Here is a 21,635-nt window from a genome sequence, read left to right as displayed (position 1 = left end):
ACATGAGGAACTGTATTAAAGGGTCGCAGCATTAGGAAGGTTGAGAACCACTGCTTTAGATCATGGAATTTCACTTCACAGTGTCTATCCTGTAGAAATACTGGTGCAAGAAGTACAGAACACAACTTATAGCCTCATGGGCCAGAAAGAGTTTTAAAGTCAGCAAGTAAAAGAGTTGAGAGATTTTAAAAATTTTATATATTAACTTTATTAGAAACTAGAGGCCCAGTGCGCGAAATCGCGTGAGACCCCAGACCCCGCTGTGCTGCCACGGGACCTCACACTCTGCCACACCTCGTTTGGTTGTTATGGCCACAGGCCTTTTATAATAAAGATAACTGATCATCTGTTAATATTTTGAATGATTATGATCTAACTTTAGTTCTTAAAGTAACATGTTTACAATCAAGTACACTAACAGGCTTTTCTTGCGCAATTAGTAGGCAGCACAGATAGATGACTTAAAATATCTGCAATTATTTTGTGTTCTTGTTAATCTAAAGAATAATAGGCATTCTCTGTGATACGGCTATTGCTTTTTCATGAACTCTATACAAGAAGCTTAAGACAGTGGTTCAAAATTATCATCCTAAATATATTTCCTCTACAAAATAATTTCAAGATATAATGTTAGTTTCTTGTCCAGTAATGTATGTTAAATAATAATAAAATTGTAAGTGTGTGGAAAGTATAGTTCCACAAACATTGAGCTGTTTTTTTGGTTTGCTCAAACAATAGTTCTAGGACAGTCATGGAATTGGGTAAGTAAACTGTTCAAAAGATAGAAATTTACTATATGTACTCTTAACTAATATCCAGTGTGACTAGCAGTGTGTGAAATAGTACCTTATGCAGATACATAAGTAACAGAAATTTACTTGATCTGTACTTAATAATATAAAAACAACATAGATGGGAATTGATAATTTTGAGTAATACAGTGAGCTTATTTGCATGCTGAAAATCAGCCAGTTTCCTTCTGGTCTTCAAACCTAAACCTGTTGTGCAGTTTAAGTAGTAAGTAAACAAATAGTACAGGATTCATCTTTTCATTCATCACATGTCTAACAAATAATTCTTGGTCAATGTTATAATTCTTTGGGGTGTGACCTGATCAAAGTCTTCCTGTGAGTAGATCATGAAGGGCAGTGCAGATGCTGAAACTCATAAGAACTTTGGAAGCTTTAAGCTTAGAAATGTTTTAAGAGCTCCTATAGTCACATATGAAGAAGATCAGATAAATTTTATTAAATTTTTATTATAGGTCTCCTAATTATTTTATGTCTAGAGTGATTATGTAATTGAGGACATACTGATTTTCATTACCGTCATCTAATTTAGGTTTGTCAACCCTTGAAGTATCATGTTACTTATTTCAATTAGGGTTATTTTCCAAAATTTGGCACATGTTCAGATTCTTATCCTTACAGTCTTCACTAGCTTAAAATATTGTCTTTTAAATGCTTTATTCAAGCTCACATTTCTAATGGCTTTGTCTTATAAATTTAGTTGCCATATCTTGAGCAATCATAATCTTCAAAGTTCTGAGTTTCACTATCTTATCACTGTTGCGACAATACAACCTGTTATTCACATGTTAACAACATAACTGGAGTGAGCATGTGCTAAGAACCCTGCCTATTTCTTGAGAATGTTGCTTCTATGATTGAACCTTGCAGCTCTGCAGATTATTTGGAAGAAGGAGATATTTGAGGTGAAGACAATTATGCACTTCATTCATAGAACTAAAGAGGATTAAGTGAAATAATGTTGGTAAAGTCCTTAGCATACTGCTAAGTGCTCAATAAATGGTAATGGCTATTTTCAACATCTACACTAATAAAAGAGAAAAATGGTAATTGGCGTACGACGATACCCTTTTCATTGGCTAATCAGGGCTATATGCAAATTAACTGCCAACTATGATTGGCAGTTAACTGCCAACTAAGATGGCAGTTAATTTGCATATGTAGGCACAATGCAGGGAGGCGAAAGGGAAAGCAGGAAGAAGCCCCCTGCCACTGACAGTGATCGGAAACCCAGGGGGGAGCTAAGAGCTGGGGGGCAGGGCAAAGGCGGCCCTGGGGCTGCCTTTGCCCTGCCCCCCAGCCATGATCGGAGAATCAGGCGCCTTTGCCGCCCTGGCCAGTGATAGCAGGAAGTAGGGGTGGAGCCAGCAATGGGAGCTGGACACGGTCGAAGCTGGCAGTCCCGAGAGCTAGGGGTCCCTTGCCTGGGCCTAAAGCGGAGCCCACGATCACGGGGCCGCTGCAGCTGAGGGTCCCTGCTGCCCGAGCCGGACGCCTCAGCCAGAGGCGTTAGGCCTGGGCAGGGGCGGAGCCTGCAACCGCGGGGAGCTGGGGGTCCCTTGCCCAGGCCTGACACCTCTGCCGGAGGCCTCAGGCCTGGTCAAGGGGCCGATCCGGTGATTGGTGATCGGAGGGTGATGAGGGTCAACTCCTGGCCGAGGCATCAGGCCTGGGCGGGGGGCTGAGCCAGGGATTGGAGGATATGATGGTCCCCTTGCCCAGGCCTGAAGCCTGGGTCAGAGGCGTCAGGCTTGGGCGGGGGGTGGAGTAAGCGATCAGAGGGAGATGGGGGTCCCCTGCCCAGGCATGATTCCTGGGCCAGAGGCCTCAGGCCTGGGCGGGGGCCAGAGCCAGTGATCGGGGGGAGTTGGGGGTCCCCTATCCAAGCCTGACACCTCTGGCGGAGGCGTCAGGCCTGGGCAAGGGGCAGAGCCAGCAATCGGAGGGGGCTGGGGGCAGAACCAGTGATGGGGGGACATGAGGGTCCCCTGCCCAGGCCTGACGCCTCTGTCAGAGGCGTCAGGCCTGGGCAAGGGGCTGATCCTGCGATTGGAGGGTGATGGGGGTCAACGCCTGAGGGCCCCCAGTATGTGAGAGGGGGCAGGCTGGGCTGAGGGACACTCTCTCCCCCCCCCCCCCCCCACACACACACAGTGCACGAATTTCGTGCACCGGGCCCCTAGTTTAATAAGTAATTGACTCATCAGGATTAGGTTGAATGTTATAGGAAAGCAGCTGAGTGAGACAGAAGCAGCATTCTCCATTAAGAAGATAAAACGTTGTGGAAGAGCAAAGATTTTGAAGTAAAAACAAACAAACACCTGGGTTCAAATCCCATCTGCTACATATTGGCTATTTTTAACCAGCTGCATCCCCATTTCATCATCTGACAATATTTAACCAATTTATAGGTTGTTATGAGAGAACTAAACACCTTGTAGAGGGCAATGTTTGGCACACTGTAGGTTTTAATAGCTATTAAAGAAGAAGCTAAGTACAGAACCCAGTTTAGCTTTGTTGCTATGCAGTTAAGCAGAGAAACTCAATTCTGCATGGTCTGATTTATGAAAATGTTTTTTACTGTCTTTATTCTTGAAAGAGTTCCCCAAAGATACCTTATTAACACCTTTGTTAATCTTTATTAATACATTCCTTTCTTAGTACTGTGCCACATCTTTTTTTTTTATAAACCCACATTTAGTTAGTACCTATTATGCTAGTCATAGCTAGGGGCTGTTAAGGGAGTAAGCAACCTGAAAACAGTAGTTTATTATAGCTGCTAATATAAATTCCTGTAGCTTATAGTCACTACTGCTCATATGATAAAAGGGAGGGTGGGAGAGTATTGGAGTCAAAAGAAAACTTGAGTCAAAAATGTATTTGTAGCCGAAACCGGTTTGGCTCAGTGGATAGAGCGTCAGCCTGCGGACTGAAGGGTCCCAGGTTCGATTCCGGTCAAGGGCATGTACCTTGGTTGTGGGCACATCCCCAGTGGGGGAGTGTGCAGGAGGCAGCTGATCGATGTTTCTCTCTCATCGATGTTTCTGGCTCTCTATCCCTCTCCCTTCCTCTCTGTAAAAAATCAATAAAATATATTTAAAAAAAATGTATTTGTAGCTATTACTATTCTATCTGTTTAAAAACACCAGCTTTCAAGTTACTATGCACAACTTCTCTTTCTCTAGACGTAATCATGATTTCTCTATGTTGAGACTTTTTGAATGGCTATGAAGGTGCAGCCTTCATATGCAGGCTATTTTTCAGATTTGGGCTAAAACAAAAACATCCTCTTCAAATTGACCTGCCAGGGAGGAAACACCTGTTTCAGACAGGTTTAAAACTTCATGTTGGACTTCTTCTTGGGAGTTCTGATGTCTGCAGTAATCCAAAAATTTCTATAACTCTCTATCCAAAAATGTCTATAACTCTCTATTAAAAATGCATTCATGTGGTAGAAAAATCTCTATATAATTTCATTACATAGTATCTTCTAATCCTTCAATGGTAAGCAGAATGTAAATTTAGTTTATTCAAGCAAAGGCAAACTAACATAAATTTCCTGTCTCTTTTCTCCCCCCTCCCATTCCTTTTTGTTAAATAGGATAAGTTCTGAACGTCGAAAAGAAAAGTCTAGAGATGCAGCCAGATCTCGGCGAAGTAAAGAGTCTGAAGTTTTTTATGAGCTTGCTCATCAGTTGCCACTTCCCCATAACGTGAGTTCGCATCTTGATAAGGCTTCTGTTATGAGGCTTACCATCAGCTATCTGCGTGTGAGGAAACTTCTGGATGCTGGTGAGTTGTTTTACTAGGGCATACTAGGCCTAAAAATTAGAAATTAAAAGTAATTAGAAATTATATTTAGAGGATGGTCATACTCTCAATTCTCTCTTAATATGATTGCCTTTTTATTACATGCTTTTAAAGCTTCAGGCCTTTTGCCCCTCTTTATTTCCTGCCCCACCTACCTACCTATCTCCTTCCCCTTTCCCCCTCACTGAAGGATACTTTTACTGATTTGAGAGAGAGAGAGATTTATATGAAAGAGAAACATCAGGCACGTGCCCCAACCAAGAATTGAACCCTCAACCTTCTGGGGTATGGGACAACGCTCCAACAAACTGATCCTCCTGGCCAGGGCCCTACCTACCTATCTTTTATTAACATGATCATTCTTTCTCTTTTCAGTGGTTTGCCTTGCCTTGCTGTATTACTTTAAATAATCATTAAAAGTAGCTGGCAGATCTAATTTTAGTCTTCCTGTTCTCTGGCCTTGACTGTTCTGTGTTAAAAGGAGAGTGACGAGGGGGCAGAGATTTTAATTTTAATATACAGAAAAAATATATGTTATGTGTCTTAAATAAATGGAGAAAACTTTATTGAAACATCTAAGTATTCATTTAAGTATAACTTTTAAATTATTTTCCTTTTGTTTGTGCTCTTTTTAGGTGATTTGGATATTGAAGATGAAATGAAGGCGCAAATGAATTGCTTTTATTTGAAAGCCCTGGATGGTTTTGTTATGGTTCTCACAGATGATGGTGACATGATTTACATTTCTGATAATGTGAACAAATACATGGGGTTGACTCAGGTAAAATACCCTTATATTAAGAGTCCTTCTTTATATATTTATGATTTTATGATGTAGATCTAATTTTTTAAAATATGTTTACAGTTTGAACTAACTGGACACAGTGTGTTTGATTTTACTCATCCGTGTGACCATGAGGAAATGAGAGAAATGCTTACACACAGAAATGGTGAGAAGAAAAGTCTATTGTTTGATATAATGTGACAGGTGGTTTTACCTGATCAGATTCTGTTACTAATTTTTAGATTTTGTTATTGTACTAAGGCAAAACATCATTTCATGTTAATTAAATGTTATTCTATTCTTGGTTAAATCCATTCTATTTTTAAAGAATTTCATTAAAAATATGTAAAAAAATGTTTTTAAAGCCCACCTAATTCCACAAATATATAGCTATAAGAATAGATAACATAAAATGGAAAAATAAATAAAGATCAGGACCAAGGAAGTTACAAATTAAAATACAACATTAAAACAAGACGTCAATACAAATGGCAGATTATAGGATTTTAGACAATTACTAAAGTTGACGTCTCCATTTGAATTTAAGCTTTCTAAAGGCTCAAGAAAAAGAAAAGAGATTTTAAAGAACATAATACTTGCTTATTTGACCTTTCATGATGTTCACAGTAACTTGAGAATATGTAATTAATTACAAAGTGTTACATTATGGATGACCCCACATTATCAACAACAAAAAAGACCTAACACCTCTAACTCCTAAGAATAAATTGTTAAAAATAACCAAATGTTCCAAGATTTGGGGAAAGTACCTCCCGACCCCACCCCACCCCGAAATTCAAAACATGAATTATTTATTTCTGGAAGTTTCCATTTACTATTTTTGGACCCAGGGTTAACTGTGGGTAAATGAAACTGAAGAAAGCAAAATGCCCAGATAAGGAGGTGACTGCTGTACTCAGAGCACCCTCTGTCACTGCTCTACTACTTACTCTACAGCCTATCAGGAATCTGCACTTAAAAACTTAACAAGTAAAGAAAGTTTTTTCATACCCGTGCCCTCTTAAATAGAGTATCCTGATCATAATTTGTAAATTTTCATTGTAGCTTTCATGACTGAAAGTTATAATGAAAATTTGTCTTTATGCTCTGTGGTGGTTCTTTGCAGCTCTCTAATTTAAGTGTATGTTTGTTTGCTTTCTGTATTAAAAATTCTAGTACTTTTGAATAGTTTTTTTAATGATTTCTTTTTCATCTTATCTCATTTATAATAATAGGTAACCTCTATTCAGAGACTACACTGTGCCAGGACACTGTTCTCTGAATTTATGTGCTTTCTCTAACTCCTGTATTCTTCACAACAGTCCTGTGAAGATACTGTTATTATTTCTGTTTTACTGAGGAAATTGGGGCACAGAGTTATTGAGTAGTTTGCCCATTACTGGGTGGGTAAATGGTAGAGCATAGCTTAAATTCGGGTGGACTGGCTCTAGAGTTCACATGTTAGAGCTCTTTTTATATTCACCAACTCTCACTACATTCTACTGCCATTTGCCACCTTGTCAGCAGGAGCCCTCTCCTGTCTTTAAATTTCATACTGTGTGTTTACTGTGAACTTGGAAAGCAAATGCTTACTTTTTAAAATTCTATAAAGGAGGAGTAAATAAATGCTAAGCAAAGACCTGTGTGGGTTCTCAATTAGTTTAGTATATGAATTAAGGGGATTAGGGTTTCTATTGGCTGCTCAGTGCTTCCATCACCAGACCATAAGTGGATGGATATTAGGAAGTCTTGTTTTGATTTGGTAATGTGTCATTCTAAATCAAATATAGTCTGCTTAATATAGTTTAAATATATGTTTTTAACCAAGCACATAAACATTTTTAAAAATCATTCCTGGCCAAACCGGTTTGGCTTAGTGGATAGAGCATCGGCCTGCGGACTGAAGAGTCCCGGGTTTGATTCCGGTCAAGGGCATGTACCTTGGTTGTGGGCACATCCCCGGGAGGGGGGTGGGGGGGGGTGTGCAGGATGCAGCTGATCGATGTTTCTCTCTCATCGATGTTTCTAACTCTCTATCCCTCTCACCTTCCTCTCTGTAAAAAAAAAAAAAATCAATAAAATATATTTTTAAAAAATCATTCCTTATGCAGTTAATTTTTTATTTGTTTTATTGAGAAACAAAAATGCAGATTTTCACTTTTAGAAAAGGGCTGCTATAGTGCATCACATTTTAATGGTACACTAAGAGCTATTATTGGTGTATTTACACAATGTAGTCCTATCCTTTTTTTATTATTACTGATTTTGGGGGGAGAGAGGGAGAGTGAGAAACCGATTTGTTGTTCCACTTATGTATGCATCCTTTGGTTGATTCTTGTATGTGCCCTGACCAGGGATGGAACCCGCAACCATGGCATATCCGGACAGTGCTGTAGCCAACTGAGCTCCTGGCCAGGGCCAATCCTATTATTCTTTCATTTAAATGTTAAAAAGATTCTTTAGATTTTATAAGACATTATAAAATATGATTTATTTTTTTAGAAGGCTGAAAATTTATTTCTTTAGAAATGTTTCTTCCATTAGGAAAATGCTAGTACTTTTCTACTACCTTGGTGTTTAAATTTATCTTCATGTCCTAATTCAACGGCTTTGGGTTTCAAAGGTCAATCCAATTTAAGCTTAGATTATAAAGGACTGAGAATACCCCAAAGAGTTTACATGTGGATCACTGTTGCCACCATCAGCCTCTACACACATGCCCTTATACCAGTGATAGCGAACCTATGACCGCGTGTCACAGGTGACACACGAACTCATTTTTTTGGTTGATTTTTCTTTGTTAAATGGCATTTAAATATATAAAATAAATATCAAAAATATACATCTTTGTTTTACTATGGTTGCAAATATCAAAAAAAAAAATTCTCTATGTGACCTGGCACCAGAGTTAAGTTAGGGTTTTTCAAAATGCTGACATGCCGAGCTCAAAAGGTTTGCCATCACTGCCTTATACCATAACTAAGACCAGTATGGTGTGTGGCATCTTTTTAAAATCCATTCTCAAACACTTCTAAGGAGGGCAAATTAAATCCTTATTTAGGTAAATCCAAATAACTTGTGTTAGCACCAAAACTGCCCTAACTTGCCTAGTTCCATTATTACAAGTCTGAGCTATAACTCCTCCTCTTCTTCAAGAGTCTAACATTCTAGCTAACCCGGTCAAAATTTAAACTTTACTTGTTTCTTTTCCACTTGACACTTTTCTTTCAATATACTAGCCTTAAAAATCTTCAAATCTTCAAATTTCTCTGCTGCCTTCTATCAATTTCTAAGTTTTTATAGGTAATACCATTTTATGTATCCTTTGTCATCCTTCTTACTTCTGCTACTGTTCAGTCCCTCATTGCCATCATGTATTCTAATTCTTATACATCCTATATGTTGCTGCTAGATTAATGTTATTTAAGTTCCTGATTGTGCTTCCCATCTCAGAATTTTTTAGAAACTCCATGTTTTATATTTAAGGCTGAATTCATTGTAGCCCTCCAGAGCTACAGCTCTAACCTTCTCTTCTAATTTTGTCTCATTACTCTTTATATTGTGGCCAAACTCAACTTTCTAGCACTGGTCCCCAAATGTGCTATTTTCCCCACCTATGTGCTTTTCCTTCTCTTCCTTGTATCTGGAATAATACCCTTCAACTCATCTCTACTTGTCGAAATACTAATGTCTCTTTCTAAGAACTTCCTGATTTCCCCTGGACTAGAAGTTATCTTCTAAGCTCTCTCTATACTTCTTTAAAGCGTTCTTGTAAGTCTTGGGCACTTAACTCTGCATTGTATCGTCATTAACTTTCCTGCATCTAAATGTTTAACTTCTTCAGGAAAGGCAGTGTGTCTTATTCATCTTTGTATTGCCTGCAATATCTAGTCCAGTTCCTGAATAATAAACACTCAATCAGACTGATCAATGAAGATAAGAAATCAAGTGCTATTTGAGTGTTGTAATCTCATTTTTTAGTTATATGAGGTTTGGAATATGAGTAAATAGGCCTGAATTGATTTAATTCCAATTTGGCTTTGAAAAGTCATTTACTTTTTCCCCCCTAGTAACAAGATAGAAATAGTTTCCTGCCTGCTTCATAGAATGATTCAAGGAAAAATCAGATATATAAAAATGTTTATTTGCTATTGAAGAAATTTTCTATTTTAGAAGTTCTGTAAATAATGGAGTACTTATTATAAATTGAACTAATAGATTTAGTAAAGGTTTGGAAGAGTTTGCTGAAGTTCCTTTTTTGGGGGGTTGCTTATGCACTGATAGCATAGTTTGCAGACAAATTCATACCACATTTATATTTCTTTGCAATTTGACCAACATTACTGGCTTGAATGTGAAATGATTACTGCTATTACTCAACTGTTAATTCCTACCAACTCGGAATCACTGCTGTTATAAACCCAGTACTGACTCGGAGTGTTAGGTTGCTGGATGTGTTGGAGTGGGCAAAGTGAGTGTGACTCTTTTTGTTCATGGTGGGATGTTTAATTGAACATCTCCCAGGTGTGCTACTCTTACTGTAACAAATTTGCATATTTAAGGTTTTAAACTTTATTTCCTGCTTTCCTTAGGCCTTGTGAAAAAGGGTAAAGAGCAAAATACACAGCGAAGCTTTTTTCTCAGAATGAAGTGTACCCTAACTAGCCGAGGGAGAACTATGAACATAAAGTCTGCAACATGGAAGGTAAGTAAAAATGGTTTGTGAGTGGTGATGCACTTGATTTATAGAGAGTTTCATTCATCTTGACATTGCTAGTATTAAGTAGCTTTAGCACTGTGAGGGAAAACTTAGATTTGTTCCTTGGCATTTGCAGGTTTAACATCCAAACAGTACATTAATTTGCCAGTTTGAGGCATAATGTGAATTGACACTGGCTTACTGAGCTAACTTAGTCAGTTGGCTTTGCCAACCATTCAGAGTTTGAATCTTTATAGAACTCAATTTTTAATTCATTGTTGTATCATTTGTTTTGCTCTGTGTTAAAGCTGTCATTAAAGCAAGAGATAACCATCACACAGCTATGATGACCAGCTGAATGAAAAATCAGCACAGATTTGTTGTATGAAGGAGATTTTTAAAAAGAGTAATTAAACTGTGATGCCTGAGGTGTAGTAGGCCAGGGGTGGTGTAGGGAAAACATTTATTGATTTTCAGAAATATAGTTTATCTACTAATGACAGTAAATTTTTACCAGTGTTTACTTGCCATATCAGACTCAACTACTTATTGCTGTATTTGTTTTTTTCTAGCATTGTATATTTTAAAAAAACTGCTTTTTCTTCATACACAGGTACTTCACTGCACAGGACATATTCATGTGTACGATACCAACGGTAACCAGTCTCAGTGTGGGTATAAGAAACCACCTATGACATGCTTGGTGCTGATTTGTGAACCCATTCCTCATCCATCAAATATTGAAATTCCATTAGATAGCAAGACTTTTCTCAGTCGACACAGCCTGGATATGAAATTTTCTTACTGTGATGAAAGGTAAGTGAGGTATAAAATATAACTTGAAAATTTTCATAAATCCACAAATCCACAACTTTAAAAAACTGTTTATTTTATAGTAAAGACTCCTACTAAGCTGAATACCATGATACATCCTAGGACTCAGTAATATTAACTTTGTAGATTAGTTCAGCCACATTGAATACTTGGTTTGTACTATGCATATGTTACCACATGCTTTTCAGAAATTAAGATGAGGTTTTTCTTTTCCTTTAGGGACTCATTAATTTATAGAGAAAATAAATACATTTCAAAGATACACAATACATAATTTGAGGAAGGATCGATTACTTTTGGTTATGGACTAGAAAGAAAAGTGTTTGGTCATCTCCTTGCCCTGTGGATTTTTCCTGAGCAGCTTAATCCCTGCCTATGGTTTCTATTGCCATTTCCAAATTTATATTCCTAAATATTTCTATTTAATTACCAGTTTAATTTTTTTTCTGGATAGATCCTCTACCATATGTAAACTAAATCTTTCTATAACTGAACTGCACTACTACTGCCCCAAATAATAACTTCAAACCTGGCTTTCTTCCTATAATGCCTATCATGATTAAATATACCACTGTAGGCACATAACTCCAGCAAAAATTTGGAAGTCATCCTTTTTTTTTTTACCCTCTTTATACTTAACTAGAAGCCTGTTGCACGAAGATTCGCGCAATAGCCCTTCCTTCCCCTGGCTGCTGGCACCAGTTTTCCTCCAGCCAACCAAGGATATTTATGATCTGGCCTCTGCCTACTTCTCCAGATTAATCAGTAGAAGGGTGAACCCCTTCTGGTGTGTCTCCTACACCTATAGCCAGAGCACTCCCCATGTTTCTATATATCTCTCATAGCATTTAGTCTACTGTTATGATTATTTGCCTGCTTGTCCCATTTTTTTTTTTTTTCACTAAAAAATTCTATGGCTAACGGCATAGATTCTGTAGCCAGACTATTAAGTGTTGACTTTGCTGCCTTTTTTGGAAATGATCTTGGACTCATTAGCTCAGTTTTTTCAACTTTAGTAACACCTATTTTATTGGTCATTGTGAAGATTATATGAGAAAGCCAGTTTTAAGCATTTAGCCGTAATGTAGTTAAGAATGCCTCACCCCATTGGACAAGGAAATGTTAAGAGTGCTGGCTTTGGAATCACATAATCCTGGATTCAGTCCTGGCCTACAGCTCTGGTACTTACAGTGTAGCCTTGGTCTTAGAACTGAACTGTTCTAAATCTCATGTTTCTTAGCTAAAATGAGGGTCATACTTCAAAAGGCTGTTACTAGGATCAAAAGAGTTTGTTGAGTGCCTAGCACACATAATGAGTGCTTCACAAACTCTGGTGTCAACTTTTTAAGAAAAATGAAGATAGAGCTAAGAAGTATTTTATGGCATTTACTGGCAGTATTCATGTGAATGTATAATAGAACAGAAATGCCCTCCTTTTTTGAGGAATTATTTATTATTTTTTGAATTTAGTAACAAAGTGTAGGGGTAGGCTGGGAAAAAGGAAAGTGATGAAGCTAGAAAGAGAAAGGTTATTTAAGAAAATTAACAAAATGATCATGACAGAGGAATAAAGACAGCCAGTTTAGAATTCAGCAAAGTAAGGTTTTGAGTTTAACTAGTTATTTTTCTGCTTAGAGTTCTTTGTAGGAACTTCACATCTCTAACCTCTAAGAACAAAGATAAAAAATTGTAAAATCTAACATATCAAACTTCTAACATCTAAAATATCCCATAAATAGCTATTATTTACTATACAGATTTCCACTTACAGTCATTCAACACGTTAATTTGAGCACCTACTATGTGCATGACAGTAACTGGCACTAAAGTAGAAATGAAGTTTAATAGTTCTGCCCTCCAGACACTTACAGTGAATAAGTGGTATACTGCATAGTTGTTTTAGATCACAGGTTTTTTAGTCCATTAAAAACACTTTTATCAGATTTTCTGGATTATTCCTCTCCTTTTTGGTACAGAATATAAGGTTTGTAATCCTCTAAAGTTAACTTTTTACCTTTCTTCCTCCAATATGAAAAAAATTGGCCTTCTAGGGAAATATTTACTAGTATGTTTTGACTTCTTGCATCCCTATTGGTAGACATATCTCAACTCAGATTGAGAAACACTGATTGACATCTGATTAAATCAGAGTTTATTGACATAATATACAAGACCCTCATTAATCTGATTCTCCTACCTACTTTTCTGGCCTCATCTCTTTCTGCTTGCCCCCTCTAACCACACCAGTCTTTGTTCGCTATACAGTGCCAACCATTTTCTCATCTCTGTCTTTGCTTGTGGTGTATCTTCTTCTTGAAGTGGTTTTGTTCTCTCTTTGACTCTCTTCTATACTCATAAATCTCCTATAGAAAGCATCCTTTATCCCACCATTCCTTCTTGTGGGTAAGGGTGGTGTCTCTGATTCCTATGCTTACCACATTATTCTTAAGTAGTATGGTAAGTGTACTAGAAGATTAGCCACATGTTGAATTTTGTCTTTCCATTTCATACCTAGAACAGTGCCAGGCATACAGACATATAAAGGTATAAATAATGAAAAAATTAATTTCATGGAAATATTATTTCAACATACTAGTATAAGCTACAGAAGACCAATTAAAATTATTTTTAAAGCATAATTTAAAGAAAGAAGGATGTTGTGGGTTTTTTTAAAACAATGGTTTCCTTTGAAATGCTGCCACCTAGTGTAGACATGTTTAGGGAGGTCCCTTTGTAAAGAATTTTGGATTTTGGCTTGAGTTGGCTTAATTTTTATTTTGTTTTGTTTACAAATCACCTTTCTGTTTGTTTTGGAATAAATTACAACAGATCTTTCCTTAAAGTGTGAAAAAACAACAGTATTATTTTTACACATTTCTTAGGAGAAGAATATCTTCCCTGTGTGCTTTCTGTAATTAAAATTGAGGTGTGATTTCATTTGGGGGGGTGGTATTTTGGGATACACTAATATTGTTATGGAGCCTCTGTTTACACCTCAGAAAGTCCCTTGAAATCTAAACTCTGAGAAATAAAAAAACTTACCTCATGTTTTGCTTTCAGAAAAGAAGAGAACATTTCTCTTCTAAGAAGTGCTAAAAAGAGCTTTCTCTTTCCCATGAAAAGGGTTCCATTTCAGACTGTGGTTACAGAGAATAGTAAGATTTAGTCTCTGTCCTAAAGAAACTGCCAGAAAATCAGAAGGATTTTGTTCTAGTCAACCTTCAGTTTGATAGCATTGTTTCATCTGAAATGAATTCCTGTGATTTTATATAATTAATTTCCAATATGAAGTACAAGAGCGTCTTCTAAAACCAACATAATAGGTATTCCTTTATTCCCATTTAATGTAGATACTCTTTGGTTAATGATACTGAAATTTTGTACTGGATATTGATCCCCCAAAATGAAGCCTTGCCTAGTGGACTTTTTTTTATGAAGAATGTGATTTTGTGTACACACACACACACACACACGAATCTGACTTTATGGCAAGATAGTGTTCTGGATTTAATCTATGTATTTTAAATTAAGTGTTAATAACTACCTTTATGACATTTGCCATTTAATTTTGCAGTACTTCATATCTATTTATTTTTATTTATTTTTTTCATATCTATTTATTAATAACCTGTCTTGTTACCAAAAGTATATACAATACAATGTGATAAAACTAGGTAACATGTTTGAATGAAAGGGATTAAAGGGTTATATAACAGGGTGAACCGAGAGAACTTAAAAGAAACAGATGGTGCCATATTTAGTAACTGCAGAGTTACTAAAGATGAGATGTAAATTTATTTTCAGCAAAGGAAAATGCTCTTTATTTTTTAAAATTCACTTGTTCATAAGATTAATGCGTATTCATTACCGTAAAGAAGGAAAGTGTTTCATTATCAGTTAATTTCTCTTTTTTCTTATTATATTTTTTATTTAACAGAATTACTGAATTGATGGGATATGAACCAGAAGAACTTTTGGGCCGCTCAATTTATGAATATTATCATGCTTTAGACTCTGATCATCTGACCAAAACTCATCATGATAGTAAGCACAGTGGAGTAACTCATTGAAATTCTCTTTTAACTCTTTTCAGTCTCTTTACTTTTTGATCATACAGCTACGTACATTTAACTTTTTGGTTAATATTAACCAGTCTTTCTAGATATATCTTAACAAAACTCTTCCTAAAGGATCTTAACATTAAATCTATGCTTTATATTTGTTCAAGCAATACTAGTTAAAGCAGAATCATTTGATATCTAAAACTTCCCAGGTGTTTTAAATACAAAGGCTCAAAAAAATATATTGCAGGATATTGTAGCATCATTTTCAGAATTCATACGAAGCATTCAGAAAATAATTGTGCAATGAAGTGAATTGTTTAGTGAAGTGAAAGTGATTAACAGCGTGTACTAGTGGTAATAAGTACCGGACATAAGATACATTTTTCAATTTTACTCAAACATTATTTAAATATCCCACGATAAGTAAAACTTTGGAATTTTTCACTTGCCTGTTGAATCTGTACCTGAAAATGACTTCCCAGTATGATTGGGGATGCCTGAATGTCACTGAATGTGATTAGTCATGAACTACCAAATGGCCACCAATATTCATGATAATATCATCTTTACTATTTCTCTAGTACTTTCTCCCAAATCAGTAATTCAGATTACCTCAAGTGCCAAAGACTTCAGCATATCAATTGAGATTCAAATATGCTAGCATAGCTATTTGAAGCATCTTTGGTTATCTGGAAATTATAGCAGGAATTTAAGAAAATAAGAGCAATACTTCTTTCTTGAATGTTCTTGCTAGAGATTATTATTCATTCTCTAGTCAGTAAAGGAATTTTAGTCACGGTTGTCCCTCATTTCCTGGCTTTGATTTTATTTAAAGTGACAAGAATTTATTTTGGGGATTAGAAGAATAAAATTGGGTAAATTTTCAGCTATGCTGGGGCTTTTTCTCTTTCAATTTAAACAATTACAACTGATTCCATTAATGTAAACATCTCTCCTTTTTTAAAACAACAATCAACATTTAACATCCATTTGATTGACAGTTCAGTTGTTATTTTCTCCGCATGACTCTTTCCATTTTACTCCTAGTGTTTACTAAAGGACAAGTAACCACAGGACAGTACAGGATGCTTGCCAAAAGAGGTGGTTATGTCTGGGTTGAAACTCAAGCAACTGTCATATATAACACTAAGAACTCTCAACCACAATGCATTGTCTGCGTAAATTTTGTTGTGAGGTAAGCTTGGAAAATAAATATTTTGGGAAAATAAGTAATAACTCTTTTTGGATACTCTACTTTTAAAGGGAGAAAAGGTTTTCAACATTAACTGAATTTTATTTTCTCATTTCTACCTAGTTATGGTTTTCAGTACTCTAATCTGTGTTTCCAGGCCAGCTTTTCTACAGTGATTCCACTACTACCAATAGCTATCTATCCCCATTCTTTTCACTCCTATTTTTTAAAAGACCTTAAAAAAATACCAGATCTATGGATTAGTTTGTTCTAGTCCTACAGCTGTCAGCATGTATTATCTCACAACAGCTATGTTATTTTTGTAGGAATACTGGCCTTGGAATAGTTAGGTTTGTGTCGTAGCTCTGTCATTGCTCCATAAACTTCGGAAAGTCTCATTTCTCTGAATTTCATTCATATTTGAGAGATGATAATACTTAATTCAAAAGGTTATATGAGAACTAAATTAAATTCTATGTGAGATTACTATAAAAGGCTGTATAATGTGATACGTGGTTCTTGAATATTCTTGAGTTGTTCCCTTAGCTGATGGGCTTGTGAATGTTATAGATATCATAAACGAATCTTTCGTTTGATCAATTTCAGTAGGCAAATGCCCCCATTTAGTCCATCTTCCACATTACCACCACGCTGGTTTTTCTTGCATGTATATACCTGCTCATCTCATTTTCTTTAGAATTGTTTTAAAGATCCCTTGGTCACCTCCATGATAAAGCCTCACCTACTTGCAGAGCATCATTTCTTGTCATTATCTTCTATATGCCCATGCTTTCATAATTGCAGCCCTCTTTCTAACATCTATGGCTAGGAAGACTTTGGTCATTTGTTTTTATTTTTGCCAATTCTGACACCATCCTTTAATGTTTTAATATTAGTGCCAAAGAGTTTTGGTGACTTTCCCATTACATAAGAATCAATTACTTGGAATGCCCTTTTCCCCCCTCATCGCAGTCTACCTAACAAATACTATTTTAGTCCAAGTTTCAGCTTGTGAGCCCCTCTCTGAAGCGAGCCTTCTCCATTTTAGCAATCATTACTTTGTTTGCACATTTACTTTCACACTGGTCTATAAAACTTGAGGGAAAGGGTTGGGTGTTCTATAAACTTGAAGGAAAGGGTTGGCTCAAGCATGTCAAACTTGCGGGCCACAAGCCGCATGCTGCCCACAATGAATATTTTTGCGGCCCAGCCAATATAATGGTATGTAAGAAACGTTTTAATAGAAATGTTGTAACTTAATTTTTACAATATCCTGTTATACATAACTAGAGGCCCGGTGCACAAAATTCACACATGGGTAGGGTCCCTAGTCCTGGCTGGTGATCAGGGCTGAATCATGGCCTTCTGGCTGCCGGCTGGGGCCTTCCTTTATTCCGCGCTGCCCCCTGGTGGTCAGCACTCATCATAGCGAGCAATCGAACTCCCGGTCTCCCGATCAAACTCCCGAGGGGACACTTTGCATATTAGCCTTTTATATATATACTAGAGGCCCGGTGCACAAAAATTTGTGAACTCGGGGAGGTGGGGGAAAGGGGGCTTCCTCAGCCCGGCCTGTGCCCTCTCGCAGTCTGGGACCCCTCAGGGGGTGACCACCTGCTGGCTTAGGCCCGCTCCCCGGGGGTATTGGGCCAAAGATGGCAATCAGACATCCCTCTGGCAGCCTGGCAGCCCTCGGGGGATGTCCACTTGCCAGCAGGGAGCAGGCCTAAACTGCAGTTGGACATCCTTAGCACTGCTGAGGAGGCAGAAAGGACTCCTACCACCACCGCTGTACTGGCAGCCATCAGCCTGGCTTGTGGCTGAGCAGAGCTCCTCCCATGTGAGAGCGCCCTGACCACCAGAGGGCAGTTCCTGCATTGAGCATCTGCCCCCTGGTGGTCAGTGTGTGTCATAGTGACCAGTCATTCCCAGTCCTTCTGCTGTTAGGGTCATTTTGCATATTACCCTGTTACTATATAAGATAGAGGCCTGGTGCACGGGTCGGGGCCGGCTGGTTTGCCCTGAAGGGTGTCCCGGATCAGGATGGGGGTCCCGCTTGGGTACCTGGCCAGCCTGGATGAGGGGATGATGGCTGTTTGCAGCTGGTCACACCCCCTTCAGGGTGGGGGTCCCCACTGGGGTGCCTGGCCAGTCTGGGTGAGGGGCTGAGGGCCGTTTTCAGGCTGGCGGGTGACTGAAGCTCCCAACTTCTCCTTTTTTTCTTTTTTTTTCTTTTTTTATTCTGGGATTTATTTACCTTCTATGGCTGTCACTGGAGCTGAGAGCCGGCTTTAGCTCTGAGGCTCAGCTCCAGCTCTGAGACCTCGGCTGCTGAAAGCAGGTATCTGGGCTTTGTTTAGCTTCTATAATTGAAACACTGTTGCAACTCCAGCTCTGAGGCCTGGCTGGCTGAAAGCAGGTTTCTGGGGATTGTTTAGCTTCTATAATTGCAACATAGTTGCTTAGAGTGCAGCTCGGAGCTGGGTGGCGGCAGGTGGGGAACCTTGGCTTCCTCCATCACTGGAGCAAGCAAGCCTCCTGTTCGCTTCAGCTACCTGGCTGCCGGCCGCCATCTTGGTTGGCAGTTAATTTGCATATCGCCCTGATTATCCAATGGGAAGTGTGTTTGTCTATTATTAGATAGGATGTGTGTGTGTGTGTGTGTGTGTGTGTGTGTGTGTGTGTATTCAAGCAATACTAGTTAAAGCAGATTGCCACATCATTAGGCTTGTACTGACTTGTTTGGTGTGCGCAACAGGAAATATTTTGCTTTCGGAGAACAAGAAAAATAGGTTTTTTGTTTGTTTTTTACAAAGAGGAAGGGAGAGGGATAGAGAGTTAGAAACATCGATGACAGAGAAGCATCGATCAGCTGCCACCTACACACCCCCTACTGGGGATGTGCCCGCAACCAAGATACATGCCCTTGACCAGAATCGAACCTGGAACCTTTCAGTCTGCAGGCCAACGCTCTATCCACTGAGCCAAACCGGCTACAGCAAAATAGGTTTATTTGCATTACACTTATTGATTTGTGCAGTTATTCGGTGTCAGGTAAGTTTATGTTCAAGAAAAAATAATTTTTATTAAAATGCTCTATTATTTTATGTTAACGATTATTCTTTTATTTCAGCCCTTTGTATTCAGCATGTCTCTATCGAAATAAACCTATGTTTCTATGAAAATTGAAGCTTTTGTTTTTTGCAGCCTGCATAAACTTAAACCTTGTTTATTTGGCCCGTGTTAGCCTTTGAGTTTGACATGCGTGGGTTGGATATTTTATTTTTGTATCAGTTTATGTCACATAGTAAATACTATTTGTTGATGAAAGGAGCAATAACATTTATATTTAAGCCAAATGAATATGGAGCTGTTTATTATCTCTTTTCAACTCTACCCCCACAGGTGATATCACCATATCATTTTCCTACCACTAAAGAAAATATGGCACCCCTCTTAGAAAGACCTGAGTCATTTACCTATATATCTTTATATTCTAGGACCATCCTTATTGCCAAAGAATTCTTCTGTGCCAGTTTCATTATATGAGTCAACATAAAAATTGGGAAGGTCTATTTATGTCTTTTATGTATTTGACTGTTACATTTCTTTGTCACCACCACTCTTCCCAAAAGGATAGCTGAAGTTTCTTAATTGAAATTAGTCAAATATTTGAATTATCTTATACTGTGAATTTTAATAGGTCTTTATTTCATATTGGTATTTTCAACCCTAAATGAATGAGAGATTAGGTCACAAGATCTTAAAATGTTCCTTTTCCTAAAGGAGAATTTTTTAAGAGATAAGAGTCCCTTTTCCTCTACCCCCATTGTGTCAACTGCTCATTTAAGAATTACTGATCTCTCTTTTTGACAGTGGTATTATTCAGCACGACTTGATCTTCTCCCTTCAACAAACAGAATGTGTCCTCAAACCAGTTGAATCTTCAGATATGAAAATGACTCAGCTATTCACCAAAGTTGAATCAGAAGATACAAGTAGCCTCTTTGATAAACTTAAGAAGGAACCTGATGCTTTAACTTTGCTGGCCCCAGCAGCTGGAGACACAATCATATCTTTAGATTTTGGCAGCAATGGTGGGTCTGTAGTTTGTTAATTGCCTAAATTGTGTCTGCTGATGCAAGCCCATTTTAACTGAGCTTGATGCTAACATTTTGTTGGTAATCATTTGGACGTCATGGTCTTATATATTTCATTTTTCATAGTCTTCTTAAAAGTGTTTGCTTAAATATTTTGCCTCTGTAATTTCTCAGCATTCCTGTTTGTGTCACATTGTTAGAAATTGTGCTTCAAAGTGTCCTTAAGGTATTTCTTCTCCCCACTTTAATTTTTCTCAGCTACTCTTCTATTTCTATATTCTGTCATATTTTCTCCACGATTTAGCAAAATTATATTGCAATTGGTATAGTTGCATTAAAGGATAAATAAGCAGTCATACCAATATCAAACATTAAAAATGAAAATTATAATTTCAAACTAGGGTAAATTTTAATGAAGAAGTGGTTGGAATTACGGGGTTTTTTATGTCATGTAGATTAATAGGAGTTGCAGTAGTGGGTTAGAAAGATAACTCAGACTTATGGTTATACCATAGTATCTGTAAACTTTCTGATTAAGGAAAATTGGCTAACGTTTTTGTTGTTTGAGCGAACTAGACAAACCTTTGGTAAAAAGGGACATATTCTATATATGTTAAAATCTAGATATTCTTTAAATTGATTTTTTTCCCCCCTACAGACACAGAAACTGATGACCAACAACTTGAGGAAGTTCCATTATATAATGATGTAATGCTCCCCTCATCTAATGAAAAATTACAGAGTATAAATTTGGCAATGTCTCCATTACCTGCCTCTGAAACTCCAGAGCCACTTCGAAGTAGTGCCGACCCTGCGCTCAATGAGGAAGTTGCATTAAAATTAGAACCAAATCCAGAGTCATTGGAACTTTCTTTTACCATGCCCCAAATTCAAGATCAGCCCGCTAGTCCTTCTGATGGAAGTACTAGACAAAGTTCACCTGAGGTAGGTGTTGTGATGTAATAAGAAGATAAATTTCAGATTGTAATGTTCAGGAAAGAATGTATCTGTAGATTTTATTCAAACTTTAATTTGAACCACATGTCATGGATTTTGTTTTTGTGCATTTTAGCACTTTAAAATTACTGCAATAATTGTTAAGAGCTTGACTTGGACCTCAGTGGAACATGGGAAAGAACTGGCTTAACAGAAATCTAAAGGGAAAACTTATGTTGCTCCTCTATATCAATAAGACAAAAATAAAAACCTTGAATTTAGACATCCACAGAGAATAAACTGTGTGTGCCTATGATAGGTCTAAGCCCATTCATATTAACCATTGAGTTGGAGAATTGTCCAGCAGCAAAAGGCTTAAAAGCGGAAAGACCCTAAGCTCTGCCCAG

The 21,635-nt window shown here is 37.6% G+C and overlaps 1 protein-coding gene and 1 long non-coding RNA gene across 3 annotated transcripts in view; one reads left to right on the top strand and one right to left on the bottom strand.

Annotated features, from left to right (window-relative positions):
- HIF1A (hypoxia inducible factor 1 subunit alpha) overlaps window positions 1–21,635 on the top strand; it is a 52,978-nt gene that overhangs the window by 22,991 nt on the left and 8,352 nt on the right. For both annotated transcript variants that reach the window (XM_059694189.1, XM_059694178.1), the window contains exons 2-10: window positions 4,411–4,601; window positions 5,255–5,400; window positions 5,485–5,569; window positions 9,996–10,108; window positions 10,716–10,918; window positions 14,874–14,980; window positions 16,048–16,195; window positions 20,069–20,289; window positions 20,951–21,237. In XM_059694189.1, the coding sequence (XP_059550172.1) occupies window positions 4,411–4,601; window positions 5,255–5,400; window positions 5,485–5,569; window positions 9,996–10,108; window positions 10,716–10,918; window positions 14,874–14,980; window positions 16,048–16,195; window positions 20,069–20,289; window positions 20,951–21,237 (1,501 nt within the window). The remainder of the gene's footprint in view (window positions 1–4,410; window positions 4,602–5,254; window positions 5,401–5,484; window positions 5,570–9,995; window positions 10,109–10,715; window positions 10,919–14,873; window positions 14,981–16,047; window positions 16,196–20,068; window positions 20,290–20,950; window positions 21,238–21,635) is intronic.
- Window positions 4,315–21,635, bottom strand: part of LOC132233467 (uncharacterized) — a 30,444-nt gene continuing 13,123 nt past the window's right edge. The window contains exon 2 of the long non-coding RNA XR_009452638.1: window positions 4,315–4,630. This is a non-coding gene — a long non-coding RNA (uncharacterized LOC132233467). The remainder of the gene's footprint in view (window positions 4,631–21,635) is intronic.

This window comes from Myotis daubentonii, chromosome 1 (assembly GCF_963259705.1).
Source record: "Myotis daubentonii chromosome 1, mMyoDau2.1, whole genome shotgun sequence".
Taxonomy (NCBI): Eukaryota; Metazoa; Chordata; class Mammalia; order Chiroptera; family Vespertilionidae; genus Myotis; species Myotis daubentonii.
Note: the sequence above shows the minus strand (reverse complement) of the source record. Positions and strands in the feature narration are given on the sequence as shown.